This window comes from Salvelinus sp. IW2-2015, linkage group LG15, assembly GCF_002910315.2.
Source record: "Salvelinus sp. IW2-2015 linkage group LG15, ASM291031v2, whole genome shotgun sequence".
Lineage (NCBI taxonomy): Eukaryota > Metazoa > Chordata > Actinopteri > Salmoniformes > Salmonidae > Salvelinus > Salvelinus sp. IW2-2015.
This window is the reverse complement of record NC_036855.1, coordinates 33316630-33335701: the sequence shown is the minus strand read 5'-3', so window position 1 is coordinate 33335701 and position 19072 is coordinate 33316630. Positions and strand designations below refer to the sequence as shown.

General features: G+C 44.6%; 1 protein-coding gene across 1 annotated transcript in view; it reads right to left on the bottom strand.

Moving 5' to 3' along the window:
* Positions 1-19072, bottom strand: part of LOC111973839 (tenascin-like) — a 57613-nt gene that overhangs the window by 26761 nt on the left and 11780 nt on the right. Inside the window, 9 exon segments of the mRNA XM_024001259.2 lie at positions 5058-5321; positions 5690-5779; positions 7497-7682; positions 8537-8698; positions 11234-11510; positions 12722-12837; positions 13519-13782; positions 14965-16185; positions 16534-17117. Coding sequence (XP_023857027.1) covers positions 5058-5321; positions 5690-5779; positions 7497-7682; positions 8537-8698; positions 11234-11510; positions 12722-12837; positions 13519-13782; positions 14965-16185; positions 16534-17020 — 3067 coding nt within the window. The 5' untranslated portion in view covers positions 17021-17117.

Below are 19072 nucleotides of genomic sequence, written 5' to 3'. Positions count from 1 at the left end.
TTCCAGTGTTGTGTTGGAAAGTCATAGCCATCTAGCTAACAGATCATTCCTCTGTTTGAGCAGGGTGTTTCAGTAGGCTAGCTGCATTTGCTAGCTAAGTAAGTGAAATAGAAAGTGAAAAAAATGAAGAASTCTCTCTCTCTATTTTTCTATTGTCTCTCCTTCATTTTGGAGGAAATGTATTTGTTCAAAACTGTTCGACTATTGCCTTTATCTCTCTTTGAGTCAACAACTCACCACATTTTATACACTGCAGTGCTATCTAGCTGTATTTTATGCTTTCAGTACTAGATTCATTCTCTGATCCTTTGATTGGGTGGACAAAATGTGAGTTCATGCTGCAAGAGCTCTGATAGGTTGGAGGACGTCAAAGCATCCCGGAGTCGCCTCTTCACTGTTGACATTGAGATGAGTGTTTTGCGGGTACTATTTAATGAAGCTTCCAGTTGAGGACTTGTGAAGCGTCTGTTTCTCAAACTAGACACTAATGTACTTGTCCTCTTGCTCAGTTGTGCACCGGGGCCTCCCACTCCTCTTTCTAATCTGGTTAGTAAAGGCAGTTTGCGCTGCTTCTTGAAGGGAGTAGTGCACAGCGTGTACGTCCAAGATCTTCAGTTTCTTGGGCAATTTGCTCGCATGGAATAGCCTTTCATTTCCCCCCCAAACTCAGACAAGAATAGACTGACGAGTTTCAGAAGAAAGTTATTTGTTTCCGGCCATTTTGAGCCTGTAATCAACCCACAAATACTGATGCTCCAGATACTCAAGCTAGTCTAAAGAAGGGCCAGTTTTATTTGCTTCTTTAAATCAGAACCACCAGTTTTCCAGCTGTGCTAACGTAATAGGCAAAAGGGTTTTCTAATGATTCAATTAGCTTTTTAAAATGATAAAACTTGGATTACCTAACACAATGTGCCATTGGAAAACACAAGAGGGATGGTTGCTGATAATTGGGCCTCTGTACGCCTAAGTAGATTTCCATAAAAAAATCTGTTGTTTCCAGCTACAATAGTAATTTACGACATTAACACATCTCTACACTGTATTTCTGATCAATTTGATGTTATTTTAACTGGACAAAAAATTGTGCTTTTCTTTCAAAAACAAGGAAATTGTAAGTGACCCAAAACTTTTGAATGGTAGTGTATATAACTATATTAAGAAACGCGCCTCTCACTGTCACTGCGTTTATTTTTCAGCAAACTTAAGGCATGTGCAAATATTGTAATGACCATAACAAGATTCAACAACTGAGACATAAACTGAACAAGTTCCACAGACATGTGACTAACAGAAATATGGAATAAGTGTGTCCCTGAACAAAGGGGGGGGGGGTCAAAATCAAAAGTAACAGTCAGTATCTAGTGTGGCCACCAGCTGCATTAAGTACTGCAGTGCACCTCCTACTCATGGACTGCACCAGATGTGCCAGTTCTTGCTATAAGATGTTACCCACTCTTCCACCAAGGCACCTGCAAGTTCCCAGACATTTCTGGGGGAATGGCCCTAGCCCACCCTCCGATCCAATAGGTCCCAGACGTGCCTCAATGGGATTGAGATCCGGGCTCTTCGCTGGCCATGGCAGAATACTGACATTTCTGTCTTGCAGGAAATCACACACAGAATGAGCAGTATGGCTGGTGGCATTGTCATGCTGGAGGGTCATGTCAGGATGAGCCTGCAGGAAGGGTACCACATGAGGAGGAGGATGTCTTCCCTGTAATGCACAGCGTTGAGATTGCCTGCAATGACAACAAGCTCAGTCCGATGAGCTGTGACACACGCGCCCCAGACCATGACGGACCCCTCCACCTCCAAATCGATCCCGGTCCAGAGTCGGCCTCAGTGTAACTCTCATTCCTTCGATGATAAACACGAATCACTCGCGACCGTACCCTGTGTGAGACAAAACCGCGACTCTGTCAGCGAAGAGGCACTTTTTGCCGGTTCTGTCTGGTCCAGCGACGGTGGTTTGTGCCCATAGGCAACGTTGTTGTTCGTCCGGATGTGCATGGTGAATGCGCCTGCACCGTCCAGCTTAATAGGCCTACAAGCCCTAGTCCGCCTCTCTCAGCCTATGCGGACAGTCTGAGCACTGATGGAGGGATTGTGTGTTCCTGGTGTAACTCGGGTAGTTGTTGTTGGCCATCCTGTACCTGTCCCACAGGTGTGATGTTCGGATGTACCGATCCTGTGCAGGTGTTGTTACACGTGGTCTGCCACTGTGAGGTCGTCTCAGCTGTTCGTTCTGTCTCCCTGTAGCTCTGTCTTAGGCGTCCTCACAGTACGGACATGGCAATTTTTTGCCCTGGCCACATCTGCAGTCCTCATGCCTCCTTGCACATGCATAAGGCACGTTCACGCAGATGAGCAGGGCATCGTTATTTCTGTGTTTTTCAGAGTCAGTAGAAAGGCCTCTTTAGTGTCCTAAGTTTTCATACTGTGACCTATTGGCCTACCGTCTGTAAGCTGTTAGTGTCTTAACGACCGTTCCACAGGTGCATGTTCGTTAATTGTTTATGGTTCATTGAACAAGCATGGGAAACAGTGTTTAAACCCTTTACAATGAAGATCTGTGAAGTTATTTGGATTTTTACGAATTATCTTTGAAAGACTGGGTCCTGAAAAAGGCACGTTTCTTTTTTGCTGAGTTTATATATATATATATATATATATATATATATATATATATATATATAATATAATATATGTTTAGTATATTTTGTATAGTTTTATCTGTTTACAATTTTTTTTTTATGTATTCACTGAGGAGGATGGTCCTCCCCTTCCTCCTCTGAGGAGCCTCCACTGGCTCACATGCTCAGGGCCCACTTTGGGTCCCAACCCATTGTTTAAGAAACCCTGACCTAAACCTGTCGATGTTACATTGAGCTGGGTGAATGGAATATGAATGACAGTCATCCAATATGCTGTAATAGAAATAAGGCCATGCCCACAAAAAAATAATCATCCTCCCTCATCTTAAACGGCACTGACCGCCACTGGTTCACGTGGGCGTATGGAACCATCACCAAACTACTAAAGAAGAGGGTTCTGTACAGCAGAATCTTAATAAGGCTTTGTTTACACTCTAGGGTTATACGTCATAGTCTGTATGGTGTGTGCAGGGCACTAAAGCCAATACATTCTGATGTGTTTATTCTATTATTCCAATCAGGTTATTGACTCCTTTGACTATTGCTCAAGATATGATCAATCAAACAGTTTTCACTCATTGTGCCTGAGTCTTCCGTTTACACAAAGGCTCCCCACAACTCGGTGAGTCCCTGAATTTGCAGATTAGCCTAAATGATGGTAAAACTGCAGGTTTATCGTCTCCTGATCTTCCTGTACATTTCTGACTGCTGGACGGATCTGGTACTTTCAATTTACCGGGAGATTTATTATATCAAATTAATTTTGGTTACTTGCTCAGCATTCAAAATTCAGAACCGCTGTTCCTGAGCGTTTTTTCCCCGCCAGAGGTATAGTGTTTCTTATTTGCTCACTCCAGTGGGCCTCCAAACACTTGAACTCAGGTTCTTGTAATCCTTTCAATGCCTGATGATTGTCAAACACAAGTAAGGCCCAGACCTGGGGTGGGGGCGAAAGGGTGGGCAACCCCCACACCCCTCTCCCCTTGTCCAATCCCTTTATATCCCTGCTAACATGCAGCATGCTTTGTGTTTGCATTACCCGTCTGGAGACGCTAAAAACGGTCGGAGGAACGAATGCTGTATGCGGATTAGAGGAGTGTTCATTTCGGAGACACAATGTTTTAACAGGGGCTCCCGCAAGTGTCCTTTTATCTGACAGACCCACAGTTCATCGTGGTCAAATCACACAAAAAACACAGGGGAATGGGCTCCCTCTAACAATTATCACATGTATGAGCTTTGTATGGAGCACACACACACTGCCTCCATTCTGCACCTTGGCAGCATGGGACACAGATTCAACAAAATAAAGTTATTCTGAACCATCCCAGCGTTTTCCATCCCAGCGTTTTCAATTTTTGCCCATAGCCATACATATGAATGGCTACCCTGTTACATAACTGGAGGACTTTCTTCTCAAATGTTTGGTTTGGAAGCACCCTGACCACTGGGGCTAGCAACAAAAAAAATCACAATCATCTTTTATTTTTCTTTCCTTATTTCAGTAAAATAAGTCAAATAAACCCACATTCAGTTAAATTAAAGGCTTGAGGGGGGAAACAGAGACRGACAGAAAAGTAGTAACAATGAATTCAATTCATTGCCTAGGTTTGGCTGCAGGCCTCGAGAGCAAAACGGAATCTTTGGTTAATGAGAAAAGGGCTGGGGTCCTACAGTACAAAACCATATAATAAAAAACCCTACAGCACCAAACCTCACAAAACACAGCCCAAACTGATTCTCACAGAATAAAAAAAAGTGCTTTCTTCAATACCCCTACTATACAGCATCAACATGGATGATGGACAGTGTAAATCCCTCCTATAGCTTTTTAAGATACAGTAAGAGATTGTTGATAGTTAATATAAATGGAAGATGAATAGTGGTAGTGCTAAGGTATAGCCTAACATAATTATTTTCTAAAACTCATCATGTGAAGAGATGTAGCCTAGTCGTCCAGTCTGTTTGTGCTTTAGCCAATGAAGATAGAGTTAGATACTGTACATACAGTCTGGAACCAGGCTAGGATAGGTGTACTGTTAGCCTTGTTCCAGATTAGTTTGTGCTCTTGCCAACTCGTCATTGTCAAGACAGTTATTGTCAATTCAATTGAAGATTTGGCTTGACAATTCCAGTACTGTTTACACTGACCTGTGGCTCGTATACATACTGTACATTCTGAGACCATAAAAAKATATGTATGGGACCAGGTTTGGAGAGGTTCTGTCCACACTGACCTGTGGCTACTGCAGTATGGGACCATATACTGTAAATAGAATGAGGGGACACTCAATATGGCCGCTAGTCCTCCCATTATGGCATAACTGACCTGAATGGGGATACCTGCTCTATTCATTCTAATTCTATGTATGGGACAAGGCTAGAATAGTCCTCACTGACCTGTTGCTGCTGAGATGGTTGTGGGGCCACTCTGCTTGTGTCCCCTCTCAGCGGTCAGGGTTATAGTGTACAGCATGCCAGGCGTCAGGTTCCTCAGGGTGAACTTGATGTCATTGGAGAAGGGCGTCAACTCAGCCCTGTACCCGTCGGCTGACACATATAGCAACTTGTACTTGTCGATCTTAGCCACCGGCTTCTGCCACACCAGCACCAGCTGAGTCTCAGTGGAAGACTCCACCTCAAGGTTTTTAGGCGCATCCAATGCTGAAGATTAGAATATAGAAGGAGAATATAGAACACATAATATGAAATAGACGAAGAATATAGAATACATAGTATAGAAGGAGAATATAGAATATAGAATACATAATATAGAAGGAGAATATAGAATAMATAATATAGAAGGAGAATATAGAATAGGAAATATAGAAGGAGTGTATTTCAGGCTAACAAGACTAGGATGTCTGACTGTAGTTTTCAAATTGTGCAAGACAAGTGGAGATAACTATTTGTGGATTGTAGGAGGTAAATAGTTCAATGGGAATTATAATTAGTAGATTCCTACTACTATCCATGACAGTAAACAACACAATGTATTCATTTACAATACAGTAAAAGTGAATAGATCTCACCCGTAACGGCATTGGTGGTGGTAGGAAGGCTCTCACGCTCACTCTTCACGGCAGTCACTCCCATCCCATACTCTGTCCCAGGTCTCAGGCCTACACAACACACAGACAAATAACACGTGTTGTACCGGATGTATGCAAACAGAGTATGAGGAACATATTTTTGTTGTATTGACCAATGATCAGGTTTTGATCTATGAAAATAGTGTAATAGAAAAACACTCAGCTGTTTGCAGCTAATAGCTTCGACAACAATGAAAAAGACTCAAGCTCTTCAAGGTCTTAATTGCCCAAAAAAAGATTCAAGCATAATTGGGTTTCAGCCTCTTCATCCTGGAACCTGTATTTGGAACCTCTATTTGCCCTGATGGCTCTAGAAGAGGCTCTCTATGGGCCAGAAACAACATTTGCTGTGATATAAGAGGCTTTTGAGATCGCTGTGTGCGGTGCAATTAACAGCCCTCAGTCCAACTGCCCTTATTTCCTTTATTAACTCCCACAGAGGTCACTAGGCAACCAGGCACAAGAAGCATGAAATTACACCTAACGCAGAGGAAACTCATTATCAATAAAATCACAAGCGTGAAGGCAATTACAGATAATAACTGTGTGAAAAAAGTGCTGAGGTGTGTGAGGATCAGAAAGGAGCGGAGGGGGACGTCAGTGGCACATGGTTTAGAAAAACACGTCCGTCCGTCCGCCCACCTCAAAGCATGGTGCATTCTGGGAGCCGACGCATGCGGATGAAAAAAGGCCCTCCCTGCTTTTCTTGTTTGACCAGGATGGAGCTCATATTGAAACAAGCAGCAGTGTTATTTCATTTAAAGCCCGAATTGCACTCTCCTTTTGGCTGTTTTCTAATAAATTGGGGGGCTTTTGTGCCCGGGCAAACGTTTCACGACACAAAAACAAAGCAGGCCATTTGGAAATACTGTAAGTGTATTGAATATAATGCAGAACATTTTTGAAAGAGGACCACAAATGCTTGGCGGCTGAATAGTTGGCAGAGCGACGCCGCAGTTTACATTGACAAACAATGTCTATTAATTTATCACATTGAAAGAAATCCTTTTTCAATCCTTTTTTTTAAAGAGTGTCACTCCCTGACCTTAGAGAGCCATTTTATTTCTCTATTTGATTAGGTCAGGGTGTGATGTGGGGTGGGCATTCTATGTTTTGTGTTTCTATGTTTTGGCCGGGTATGGTTCTCAATCAGGGACAGCTGTCTATCGTTGTCTCTGATTGGGAATCAGACTTAGGCAGCCTTTTTTCCCACCTGTGTTTTGTGGGTAGTTGTTTTCTGTTTTGTGTCTGCACCTGACAGAACTGTTTCGTTTTGTTCTACTTTGTTTTTTTGTTTCAGTGTTCAGTTTGATTAAAAATCATGAACGCTTACCACGCTGCACCTTGGTCTCCCTCTACTTCATACGACGAGCGTTACAAAGAGTTAATGAGTTAATGTAAACTCAAAGAAAACAAAAGTATCTAAAAACTGAAACTGTACCAGAAGCACAGTTCACTTCCTCACTTCCTGTAGAGTGGGAAACGAGACTAGCACCACCAGATATTACTCATCACCACCACCACAGCATCCTGTAACTCTGGACTAGTGGGATGGGTTCTGTCTTACCAAAGGGAACGGAACACCACCACTACCTCGCTCTCCAACAAAGCTGATTGAATTGAGGAGCTAACTGAAGTGAAGAGGAAGTCGTTTGGAAGAGAAACTCTTGAAGGGTAGTTGAAGTAGATAAAAAAAAAACCTTTGCCTTCGCCAGGGTTTTACAGATATTCAAATGAGATCACTTACCAGTGATCTTGGCCTGGGTGGTGTCCAGGGGTCCGGTAGGGAACAGCAGCTCCCCGTGGTCTCCTCCAGAGAGGGGGCCGTATTTGATGCGGTAGTTGTCTACTTTAGCCTGGCTGTTCTTCCACTCCAGAGTGATGCTCTCGTCAGTCAGTTCTCCCGCCTGCAGATCCCGCGGGGCATCCAGGTCTGGAACACATCCAGTCACAGATCAGTCGGAGTGGGAATGGTATGATCCTTATGTAAATACAGTACCATGTGTGTTCCAGACACCCAGTTGAGAACAGACCACCACTTTTTTTAACAGAATTTTGCAACCCTAGTGCTGTATGAAAGGCTTGTTTCAGGTTCCTTGGCTGCATCACAAATGGAACTCTATTCCCTATATAGCAGGATTGGGGTCAATTCCACAAATTCAATTCTAATTCTATTCCATCCCTGTAAATTCCATTTAATTCAATTATTTGAATTCTGAGATAATTCAATTCGTCTCAATTCCAATGTTAGGTAATTCCAATAATTCATTCCCCGATTCAATATTATCCCCAGAACTTCTACAAATTAAAATTAAAATTAAATTCCCTCAGGCTTTCAGGCTGATCTGTTCAGACAGCCTAGCTGTACTGGAAATATAGAAATACAAGTTGAAATTACTTAAACAAATCATGTAGTCAACTTTTGATACTGCATTAATTATATTAACTGGGACATATACAAATATTGAATTAAATTAAATTAAATTACAAAGATTAAATGTTTTTACAATTCTAATTCAAACAGTCTAATTACAATTCAATTCCAATTGCGTAAATTGACGATTGTTGAAATTGAACGACGATTGTCGAATTGAATTCAATGTACATTCTCCACTTCATGAGTGAAAATCAAGAATTTAATTGGAATTWCAAATGAAATTGGAATTGACCCCAACCCTGCTATATAGTGCAATACTTTTGACCAGAGCAGTAATGGGCCTTGATGAAAAAAAAGTAGTGCACTATAAAGGGAATAGGGTACCAATTGGGACATTGCTCGTGTCTTACCTGTTAGGAAGTTCTCTGACACAGGCACACTAGTCATCTCTCCCCTCTTGGCCATGAGAGACACCTCATACTCTGTGTCAGGGTTCAGGCTGCCCAGGTGGTACTGTGTGTCGCTGGAGGACAGCTCCACTGTGTTCCTGTCTGAGGGGTTGTCGTTGAGGCCTTGTGTGGTCCAACCGCTCTACGGGGCCGGACTATGGCCAGACCGGGCAAGAAACCGAGGTCACCAAGCCGCTGGTGGTGTCCCGGTTAACCGTCACGACACATCGCACCTCTCTGGGCGAATATGAGTGCTGTCTAGCAGACTGAGAGGAGCGCCAGATAAAGGGAGGGGTGGGGGGGTGCGGGGGGGGGGGTTGAAACACAGTGGGTGCGGATACGCCCTATATTAGAGACGTATATCTTTGATAGACTTAGAGCCTAATGGTTAGCCTAAAGTATTTAAGTAAAGGTACCGGCTAGATGGTAGGCCACTATTTAGGGAATATGGTGCTATTTGGGTCGAATCCATTTATAATAGCATTTAGTAAGCATTCATAAGGTTCGTAGGCCAAAGAAGGGGGTTGGTTGTTAAATTAAGGCAGGTTGCCTATTAGGAATGCACTGGGCAAGGGAGGAAGTGGTACTGGGTGCGAGTGCCCAGGAAGAACAAGGATCGGGAGAGAGACTTGGAATCCAGGTTAGAGAGTGTGTGCTCCATCAGAACCTTTGCTACAGGGTTGAATATGAATAGTGAGAGAGCATGTACTACCAATAACAGTTTGAAACACTGCATTTTCTAGTATGCATCCATGCATGCGGTTGTTCATGTAAGTACACATCAAAACCTGGAGCATGAAAGGCACTTTCCCTACAGTGTGATGGAATTGATTTGTCACTTTCAGCAACTTCAGGAAAGTCAAACCTTCTGCAAAAGGGAGATAAGACATGGAACCTGCATTGGAGCTTACACAGATTTAACCCCCAATGAGACTGGCTGTGTGCTTGTGCGCGTGTGTGTGTGCGTGTGTGCATGTGTGTGCGTGCATATGTGCGGTTGTGATTGTCTCCTAAGTGGTGCCTCCATCCCACACACATACACACCGTGGGGGGAGGGGAGGGGGAGAGTGAGGGGGGACTGGATCATCCATGCAATTAGACCCGAATGCAAATCCCACTACAGTATGTCAATGTGTGTTAATGGCAGACATAAAGAAGCCTTGAGTGACATGGAGATATAGGGGACCCCATCCCAGTGCTGCTGCGTGTGTGTGTGTGTGTGTGTGTGTGTGTGTGTGTGTGGTGTGTGTGTGTGTGTGTGTGTGTGTGTGTGTGTGTGTGTGGTGTGTGGTTGTGTTGTGTGTGTGTGTGTGTGTGTGTGTTTGTGGTGTGTGTGTGCTTAACACCACCAGTATGGTGCTCAGGTTCCATTGTTCAACAGCTCCATAGACTTCACACACGTTGTAAATGCTAGTCCTATAGTGACAGTCAATGCGTTAACTTACAAACTACCCTCCGATCCTACAGAGGAGGTCTATCAGAGGAGAATGTCAGGTGGCTAATGGCTTCTCTCTGCCTTGCTCCGTTTACTCTGGCAACCGGGGGTAGTTTATCAACCATAAATAAGCAGAGAGAGTCTGACCTTGCTTTGGGATGGAGGTGAGGCCATAAAGGTTAGTAGAGAACCTTGTGAAGACATTTTCTTCAGCATATTGAAATGGCCTTATTCTGATTGGTTGTAACAGAACCTCTGGGGCAGGGCAAAAGCTCACACTCTGTGTCAGATCCCATTTCAGTGCTGGAATGTTCCACAAAGCTTTAAAAATATATATATAATAAAAAACACACATTCTGATGACTACTAGTCTTGAATGTTGTTGTGGTGCAGGTATTTTTACCCCCCTCGACCACCTAAAATAGCTTGGCTGGTGAGAGGGTTGGTGGGAACCAAGCTGGCAGTTGGAGTATAGTTTCAACCCCCCAAAACCTGTAGTTATATTGATCACAAACCCAAAGTACTTCTCACTGATACAAGCCATTAGCCTTGATAGCAGCACCCTGATGGAAATATTATTTCTCATAACTGTTAACCTTCCAAGGGGGTAGTGATGGCTTTTTACTGCCTCTAGTAAATCAAGACGATGATATGAAAGATAATGAGCTAATCACTCAATGTTGGAACTTCAGGATGCCTTGGACCGACTGTCCGACTGCATCCTAAATTGTACCCTGTCGCCTACATAGTGCACTACTAGTCCCATAGGACCCTGGTCAAAAGTAGCGCACTACATAGGAAATAAGGTGGCATTTAGGACACAATCTCAGAGCTGCAGCAGAGGGGATATTCAAGAAATCTATTGGATCAAGGTGACAATGTGTTTCTGTGTGTAACTTTGACAGCTGAAAGCCGCTTCTGAGTCTGTCTGTATTGATGGAAATCATATTTAAAAAATGTAGCAGCAGGTCAGAATGGGCGTAGAGGGGTTTATTGATTCCCCATGCAAATATGTAATGAACTAAGCAATACAGTAGACTTGATGCTGGCAGGTCCCTGTGTGAGTTCTCAATCATTTTGAATTAGTTATTACCTGTAATGTGTGTGAGCCCGCTATGGCAGGTATAGAAAAAAATCTAATTCGTAATGAATTCTGAACATTTAATTCAAAGCTTCTTCAAGATGAGACATTCAAGCCTTGAGGCATTAAATCAAAGGCCTACTGTATTATGACCTGTAACCTTGGGTATTACAGTGCCACCAAGTGCATATACTTGGGGGGGGGGTTATTTGCCGGAGGAGTAAATTGTTGTCCTGTAAACAAATGGATGTACACTCACTTGTGAAAACGTTCTTGCGTGCTGGGGGGGGCTCGCTTGGTAGTGTGTTCTTCACCACCTCCAGTTTGACCTCGTACTCCTGACCAGGTCCCAGCCCAGACTGCTCAAACATGGTGTCAGGGCTGCCCAGGGAGTTCAGAATTTCCCCGTTCTCCTCTTTCTGCCGACACCAAACAACACCAATCATTAAAATGATATGGCATGGTTCATAATGGCACAGTTCCCCTTGGGGATTAATAAAGTACCTATCTATCTAGTGTATCTATCATTACCCACCTCAAAGGCAAGCTTAGGCTTAGGCAGCTTCCCAAAATAGCACCCTATTCACTTTACAGTGCACTACTTTTGACCAGGGCCAATTGGGCTCAGGTCAAAAGTAGTGCACTATATAGGGAGTAGGGAGCCATTTGGGGCAGAAACACTTGGTGTGGGAATAGGTCAGCCACATCATACTCAGGGGTTCTGTCTGTGATGGTGGAACTATAGTAGAGTGTGTGGAGCTGAATGTAATGAACTGTGGCTTTCATGTCCTAGGACTATTTCTCATAGGCTCTTGAAAAGAAAAAAAGCTTTAAGAAACAATAATCATTCTGTGCCTCATGGCTGCAGTACATGGCCATTAGAGCTGTCAATAGAAGCCTCGCAGAACATTTAGTCACATTTGAACTTAGAGACTTTAAGAAAACAGTCTTTGGATACTGTCTCGGCTAAACTATTTTCCATGAAATACTAACCCTGTTTCACATAATCTCCCTCCCAAATGGCACCCTACACCCTATTCCCTATATAGTGCACTACTTTTGACCAGGGCCCATAGACCTATAGGGCTCTGGTCAACAGTAGTGCACTATATAGAGAATTATGTGCCATTTGGGACGCAGACACATAGCTAGGGCAATTACTGAAGCTTGGAGTGGGTGTCTGTCCTGTTTTGGGGCGTATATGGTTTCTTCCACAGGGAAACAGGGATAATGATAGGCTGTGGGCTTCTGAAGATCTCAACCTCCTCCTTGTGGAATAGGTAGAGAGAGCTCCATTAACAACATGCAATGCACCATGGGAGACAGGAGAGGGGCGTGCTGCCCACTCACACTGTTTCTGAAGATGAATGGTCTACTGTTGCTAACTCACAGTGTTTCTGAAGATGAGGGATCCACTGTTGCTAATTCACAGTGTTTCTGAAGATGAGGGATCTACTGTTGCTAATTCACGGTGTTTCTGAAGATGAGGGATCCACTGTTGCTAATTCACAGTGTTTCTGAAGATGAGGGATCTACTGTTGCTAATTCACAGTGTTTCTGAAGATGAGGGATCTACTGTTGCTAACGCACAGTGTTTCTGAAGATGAGGGATCCACTGTTGCTAACTCACAGTGTTTCTGAAGATGAGGTTCCAGCCATCAAAGGGGATGTCCAAAGGGTCCCACTGAACCTCTACTGCAGTCTCCCTCACTGATGTGAACTTGAGTCCCTCAGGCTCAGGGAGATCTAATGGGATGAGACCGACAAATAAGACCATATTTGATGTTCTGTTTACTTAACCCTCAGGACACCCAGCACATGGCTACATCTCAAATGGCACTCTATTCCCTATTACAGTACACTGATTAGACCAGAGCCAGCCCTATGGGCGCTGGTCAAGGTAGTCCACTATAAGGGATAGGGCGCCATTGAGACGCAGACATGGACTCACGGCCAGCTGGTTCCAATAACGGGTAGATTAAGGGCAACATTGAAAAACTGCACCATCCCAGGTACAAATTASTGATTTAATGAAATTACATTGGCAACAGATTTTCGCATTAGCCCTGTAATCAATTTGTTGATATTAAAAGTTACATTGGATTTTTATTGACTGCCCTTAATGAATGGCATTTTTGCATTACCCCATAGCAGTCAGGCATCAAAGGTTAAGGTTGTACGGTGTCCATATTAGGACAGTCTCAGTCAGACTTTAGTCAGCCTTATCATGAGTGCCTGCTGAGACAAAGAATGTCCAAATGTGGGCACCGTAGAGGTGTCTTATGGCCCTGGGGTGAATTTTACCCTAGGTACAGATCTAGGAACGGCTTCCCCTCCCCAAATCCTAACCTTAACCATTAGTGGGGAAAATGCTAAACTGACCCAAGGTCAGCATCTTGGGTCAAAGTTACGCTACTCCTGACTTACGTGTTGCCACCCTGGCACTGACAGGGACACTCCTCTTGTTGTTGAGGACAGCGAAGACACTGATCAGGTACTCCACACCAGGCTCCAGCTCACTGATGGTGGCAGTCTTCTTRTCCCCAGGCACACGCATGTCCAGCTCCAGGCCTCCAAGGGCGGTTGGCACATAGGTGACCAGGTACTCTGACACCTGCATCTCGTTAACCCAGGAGAGGTCCACTGTCTCCTGGGTGACCTCTAGCACTGTCAGGTCCTTGGGTGGAGACACTGGAGAGACACAAAACAACAACATGTTAGGGGACATATTCATCTTTTTAGAAGAGATAATTGTTTTTTTGTTGTTTATATCATGGAAGCTTGTTTATATCATGGAAGCAGGGAAATTAAAATGTCAAGATAGGCTAAGTKAATATTTTTTTGTATGAAACTTACAGCAACACAACTACAGTTCAATAGAGGGTGGGCTTCAACAGTATAATTTGACATTTTTCTCTGATTTGAGTTATTTTGCGGCTACTAATGACCTAACTTCAACCAAATCATCAATTCTCCATGATGAAGCCAACAGCCTTGGAAAACTTCAATCCATATGTCATCATTCGACAACCACATTAAACTGCAATATTATTAATTTAAAGGAATATAAACAATGTTGTGAGGCCAGACACATTAGCACTTCAATGAATGTCATCTTGTGGAAATGTTCCTTAAAAATATCAGCCAACATAAACAAATGACATCACATCAAACAATACTCTCGTCAACCAAAGGAACTCTCCTTCTCCTATATAGTGCACTACTATTTACCAGAGCGTATTGGCCCTAGTCAAATATAGTCAGTGGTGGAAAAAGTATCCAATTGTCATACTTGAGTAAAAGTAAAGATACCTTAACAGAAAATGACTCAAATAAAAGTGAAAGTCACCCAGTAAAATACTMCTTGAGTAAAAGTCTAAAAGTATTTGATTTTAAATMTACTTAAGTATCACAAGTAAATGTAATTTCAAAAATATACTTAAGTATCAAAAGTAAAAGTATTGATAATTTCATATTCCTTTTTAATGTAGATTTTTWATGTACAGATAGTTGGGCACACTCCAACACTCAGACATAATTTACAAATTAAGCATTTGTGTTTAGTGAGTCTGCCAAATCAGAGGCAGTAGGGATGACCATGGATGTTATCTTGATAAGTGTGTGAATTTGACCATTCTCCTGTCCTGTTAAGCATTCAAAATGTAACGAGTACTTTTGGGTGTCAGGGAAAATGTATGGAGTAATGTAGTGGAGTAAAATAAAAAGTTGTCAAAAATATAAATAGTAAAGTAAAGTACAGATATCCCCCCAAAAAACTACGTAAGTATTTTTGCTTAAGTATTTTACACCCCTGAACATAGTGCACTATAAAGGGAATAGGGTGCCATTTGGGACGCAGCCTGTGTCTCTTACCCTCAGAGCAGTCTTCTCCGATGAAGCCTTCGTTACACAGACACACTCCGTTCATACATTTCCCCTGGTCMTCGCAGTCTCCTGGACAGGTCAGCAGAGAACAGTCCAGGCCCTGGAATCCCTCGAAGCACACACACTTCCCGTCCACGCAGTAACCCCTCTCCAGGCAGTTATTGGGACACGTCTTCTCATTGCAGTCCTCCCCAGCAAAGCCCTGGTTGCACACACACTGGCCATTGACACAGTGGCCACGGTTCAGACAGTTGTTGGGACAAGTCAGCTCGCTGCATTCTTTGCCTGTGAAGCCCACAAAGCACACACACTTGCCGTCAACACACTCGCCGTGTCCCAGGCAGTCTTTGGGGCAGGTCTTGATGCTGCAGTCATCCCCCGCGAAGCCTTTACTGCACACACACTCTCCGTTCACACAGCTCCCTTGGTTCAGACACTTCATAGGGCAGGAGATTTCAGAACAGTCCTCGCCCTCGAATCCTGCATTGCAGACACACTCTCCATTGACACACTGGCCTCTGTTGCTGCAGTTGTCTGGGCAGGACAAAATGGAACAGTCCACTCCCTCGAAGCCTGGGTCGCAGATGCACCTCCCGTTGAAACAGTGGCCTCTCTCAGTACAATCGTTGGGGCAGGTGAGCTTGGAGCAGTCTTCCCCGCTGTAGCCGGAGTGACACACACACTGGCCGTTGACGCACACCCCGCGGTTGTTACAGTTGCTGGGGCAGATAGGCTCCCCACAGTCCACTCCGGTAAAGCCCTCCTCGCAGAAGCAGGTTCCGTTGAYGCAGCGGCCGCGGTCGTAGCAGTCGTTGGGACAGATGAGCTCGGAGCAGTCGTAGCCCGTCCACGGCTCGTCACACACACACTCATCGTCCACGCAGCGGCCRCGCCCCAGGCAGTTGTTCAGGCAGTTGGTCTGGGAGCAGTCGTTCCCTGTGAAGCCTTCCTCACAGATACACATGGCGTCGATGCACTCCCCGTTGTCCCCACAGTCCACCTGACACAGCTCCATACTGCAGTCATCTCCATCGAAGCCCTCGAAGCAGACACACTTGCCGTCGATGCAGCGCCCCTGGTCCTGGCAGAAGTTGGGGCACTCAGGCTCGGTGCAGTTGGGTCCCTTCCAGCCGGGCTCACACACACAGCTGCAGGTCTCAGTGCTGAAGTTACCACGGCCGTTACAGTAAGGCTTGGTGGCCACCTCACCTGAGGAAACATGGAGGGAGCAACACAAAATTCAATTTAGGTAATTATAATAGTAAAAGTTCTATCACAAATACTATGCAAAAAGACAAAGACAAGTCTGAATAGGGGTTATTGATCTTTAGAAGAATTAAGACCAATCTAAAGATGTTATCTATGTCGAAACTACAACTAACTGCCCCGAGAGCAGTGTTTCCAAMTCCTGGTCCTTTTGTTTTTGTCATAGCACTAACATACGTTATTCAATTAATCAACTCATTATCAAAACCTTTCGTTGAATCAGGTGTGTCAGGACCAAGATAGGGAAACACTGGCCTAGAGTGTCTGTAGACCGACTGTACTATACTGTACCTGTAATCTGAGCTCCACAGCAGCTGGTTCCACTGCCACACTGTTCTCTGAGGCTGGACAGCTCAGACTCCAGCATCTCCAACCTGCTCAGGATGTCCTTCATGTCGTGCATGTGGTTGTCACAGCCGCACGCCTGCTTGGGAATGTTGATGCGGTGGGTGAACACGATCTGGTTCTCCCCGTCCACCGTGTGCTCCAGGTGCTCTGTGGTCTGCATGTCCGACTGGACTGGACTTCCTTTGGGCTTGATCTCGGTTCCTCCGGGGCTCTCCACATCTACGGAACACAGGGAGCTGGAGGGGACATTGATGTTGTAGATGTGGTTGAAGATCACTGGCTGGTCAGGGTGGGGCAGGGTCATGTTCTCAGAGGGGTCTCTCAGGGTCTCTCTGCGGTGGCGGATGATCTTCTTGACCAGGCCGGCGCTGGAGAGCTGGAGCAACACGGTCACGGTCACACAGCCTAGGAGCAGGCCTTTCATCACCATGGTGACCAGGTCCTGTCACGTCCTGCTGGGAGAACTCGTGATCTGTCAGGAGAATGGAGTCGTTCTATCTGTGAGATGGCGAAGATGCCCTTGTATCCTAGAATCAAAGGAAAAAAGAAAGCCTTGTGTGAATCGAAGCAGAAGGTTCAGATAAACTGTATGTAAGAGAGAGTAGGGAAAATAATAGGAGAGAGATTGTAGAACAGTAGCTACTTTATCTATTTATAAAATATTGAATGCACAATCTCAACCCACTCTCAWTTCTCAAGTTATGAAACTCATTGTTCATCTTGACATTTCTAGTTTGCCCTTACTAGCCAGTATGGATCCGACAGTGACCAACACACAACAGCCTGATTCACTTCAGACCATGTGGYTACAGTGAAATGTCAAAGTATCCTACCAAAAACAATTAACATTCCACAGTCTCATTTAACAAAATACCTCCTCCAATACATGATCCTGTTGCTGCCTGTCTGTCTGCCTGTCTGCCTGTCTGCCTGCCCTGCCTTTCTGCCTAGTTATCTCCTTGCCTGCCTGCACCCCATCTCAACCCCCCTGCTCACAGTGGAGGAGACAGACATTTTCTCTGAGGACCAACACTGCAGGGGCAATTACTGCAGGGGTGGCGAGTTGTGACCTTGAGTGCTGCGGGATTTTATTCTCTGTCCGGGTTTCTCATGACAGGCTGCCATGAACAGCAGGCAACACCTGCATGTGGGGAGTGGGGAAAATGGAACTAACCTTCTCCCTCCCCTTCCCGACGCCCCAGACCACAACCCAAGCTGACAGATTAAAACCGGTGAGGGGGAGACCATCTGCAGGGTTCTGGCTAGCCCTGCAGCGCACCGCGCGGGGTTCAGGGATGCATCCCAAATGGCACCCTATTCCCTTTATAGTGCACTACTTGTACTCCCTTATAGTGCCCTGGGCTCTGGTCAAAAGTAGTGGTTGAAAGTAGTGCAGTGTAAAGGGAATAGGGTGCCATTTGGGATGCTCTCCAGACGAACATTCAGTTCAATTTGGTAACATGATTCTTTCCACACCAAAAGTTACTGGACTGTTTCTCTAGGCTCCCGAGACATGTTGCTTCTTTTAAGAGTAACGGTCTGCTGGGAAATGTGCTGAGRTTGAGTTATGGTTTGGAGACTGGCAGTAAAACCTTGTGGTCTGTCCTTTGATCTTGTTGTTACATAAAAAATGCATGTTAGTGAAAATATGCCCCTCTGTGGGCAACAGAGCTTGAACGYGGCGCATACATTACATGTTCTTTATCAACACAAGAACAAATCTTGACATATGGAAGGGGTATGTAAAGACAATGCTGAACAATCAGGAATTTAAGTAACTATTAAGTAACTTTGTRTAAGTTAAGAGTGACATACAATTCAACACGTTTTTTTACCTTCTCATTATTGGTCAGTATAAAGGGGAGGGTAAATACACATTTAACGATTTCCTGCCTTCAAAAAAGAGGTGTTCCCCCCCTAGCTAATTACACAGTAACTTTTCTGCACTTTGTCAAAATGCTGACCTCATCTATTTGGTGTTTCTCACCTTCAGTAAGAACAGATACACAGGTTACTCAAAAAGTAGGATTGCTTTCAGCAAGTCAAAAGAAAATGTTCTCCATATGTTCCAAAAAGAGACCATTGTTGCGACTCAACACCAATTCAACATTAACTAGACATGAGCCCCTAGACATGTTCCGTACGGCTACGTCCCAAAGGGCACCCTATTCCCTATATAGTGCACTTCTTCTGACCTGGTCAAAAGTAGTGCACTGTATAGGGAATAGGGTGCCCTTTGGGACTCAGCCATGGATATATAATGGCGGGAGTTCCATTATCGTGGGGTGATGAAAAGGGGGTTACCGCCTTGCCGCAGACAGGGTCAGAGTGACACAGAATATACTAACGGTGTGCAGCGAATCATAAATCTTCTCTACACACAGAGAGCGGGAGCCTGACAGCCAGGACAGCCACTGGCACAGGGAGGTCATGAGCAGTAGCTCCTGTGATGTGAGGAGCCGCTGCTCTGCTGCTCTCTGCT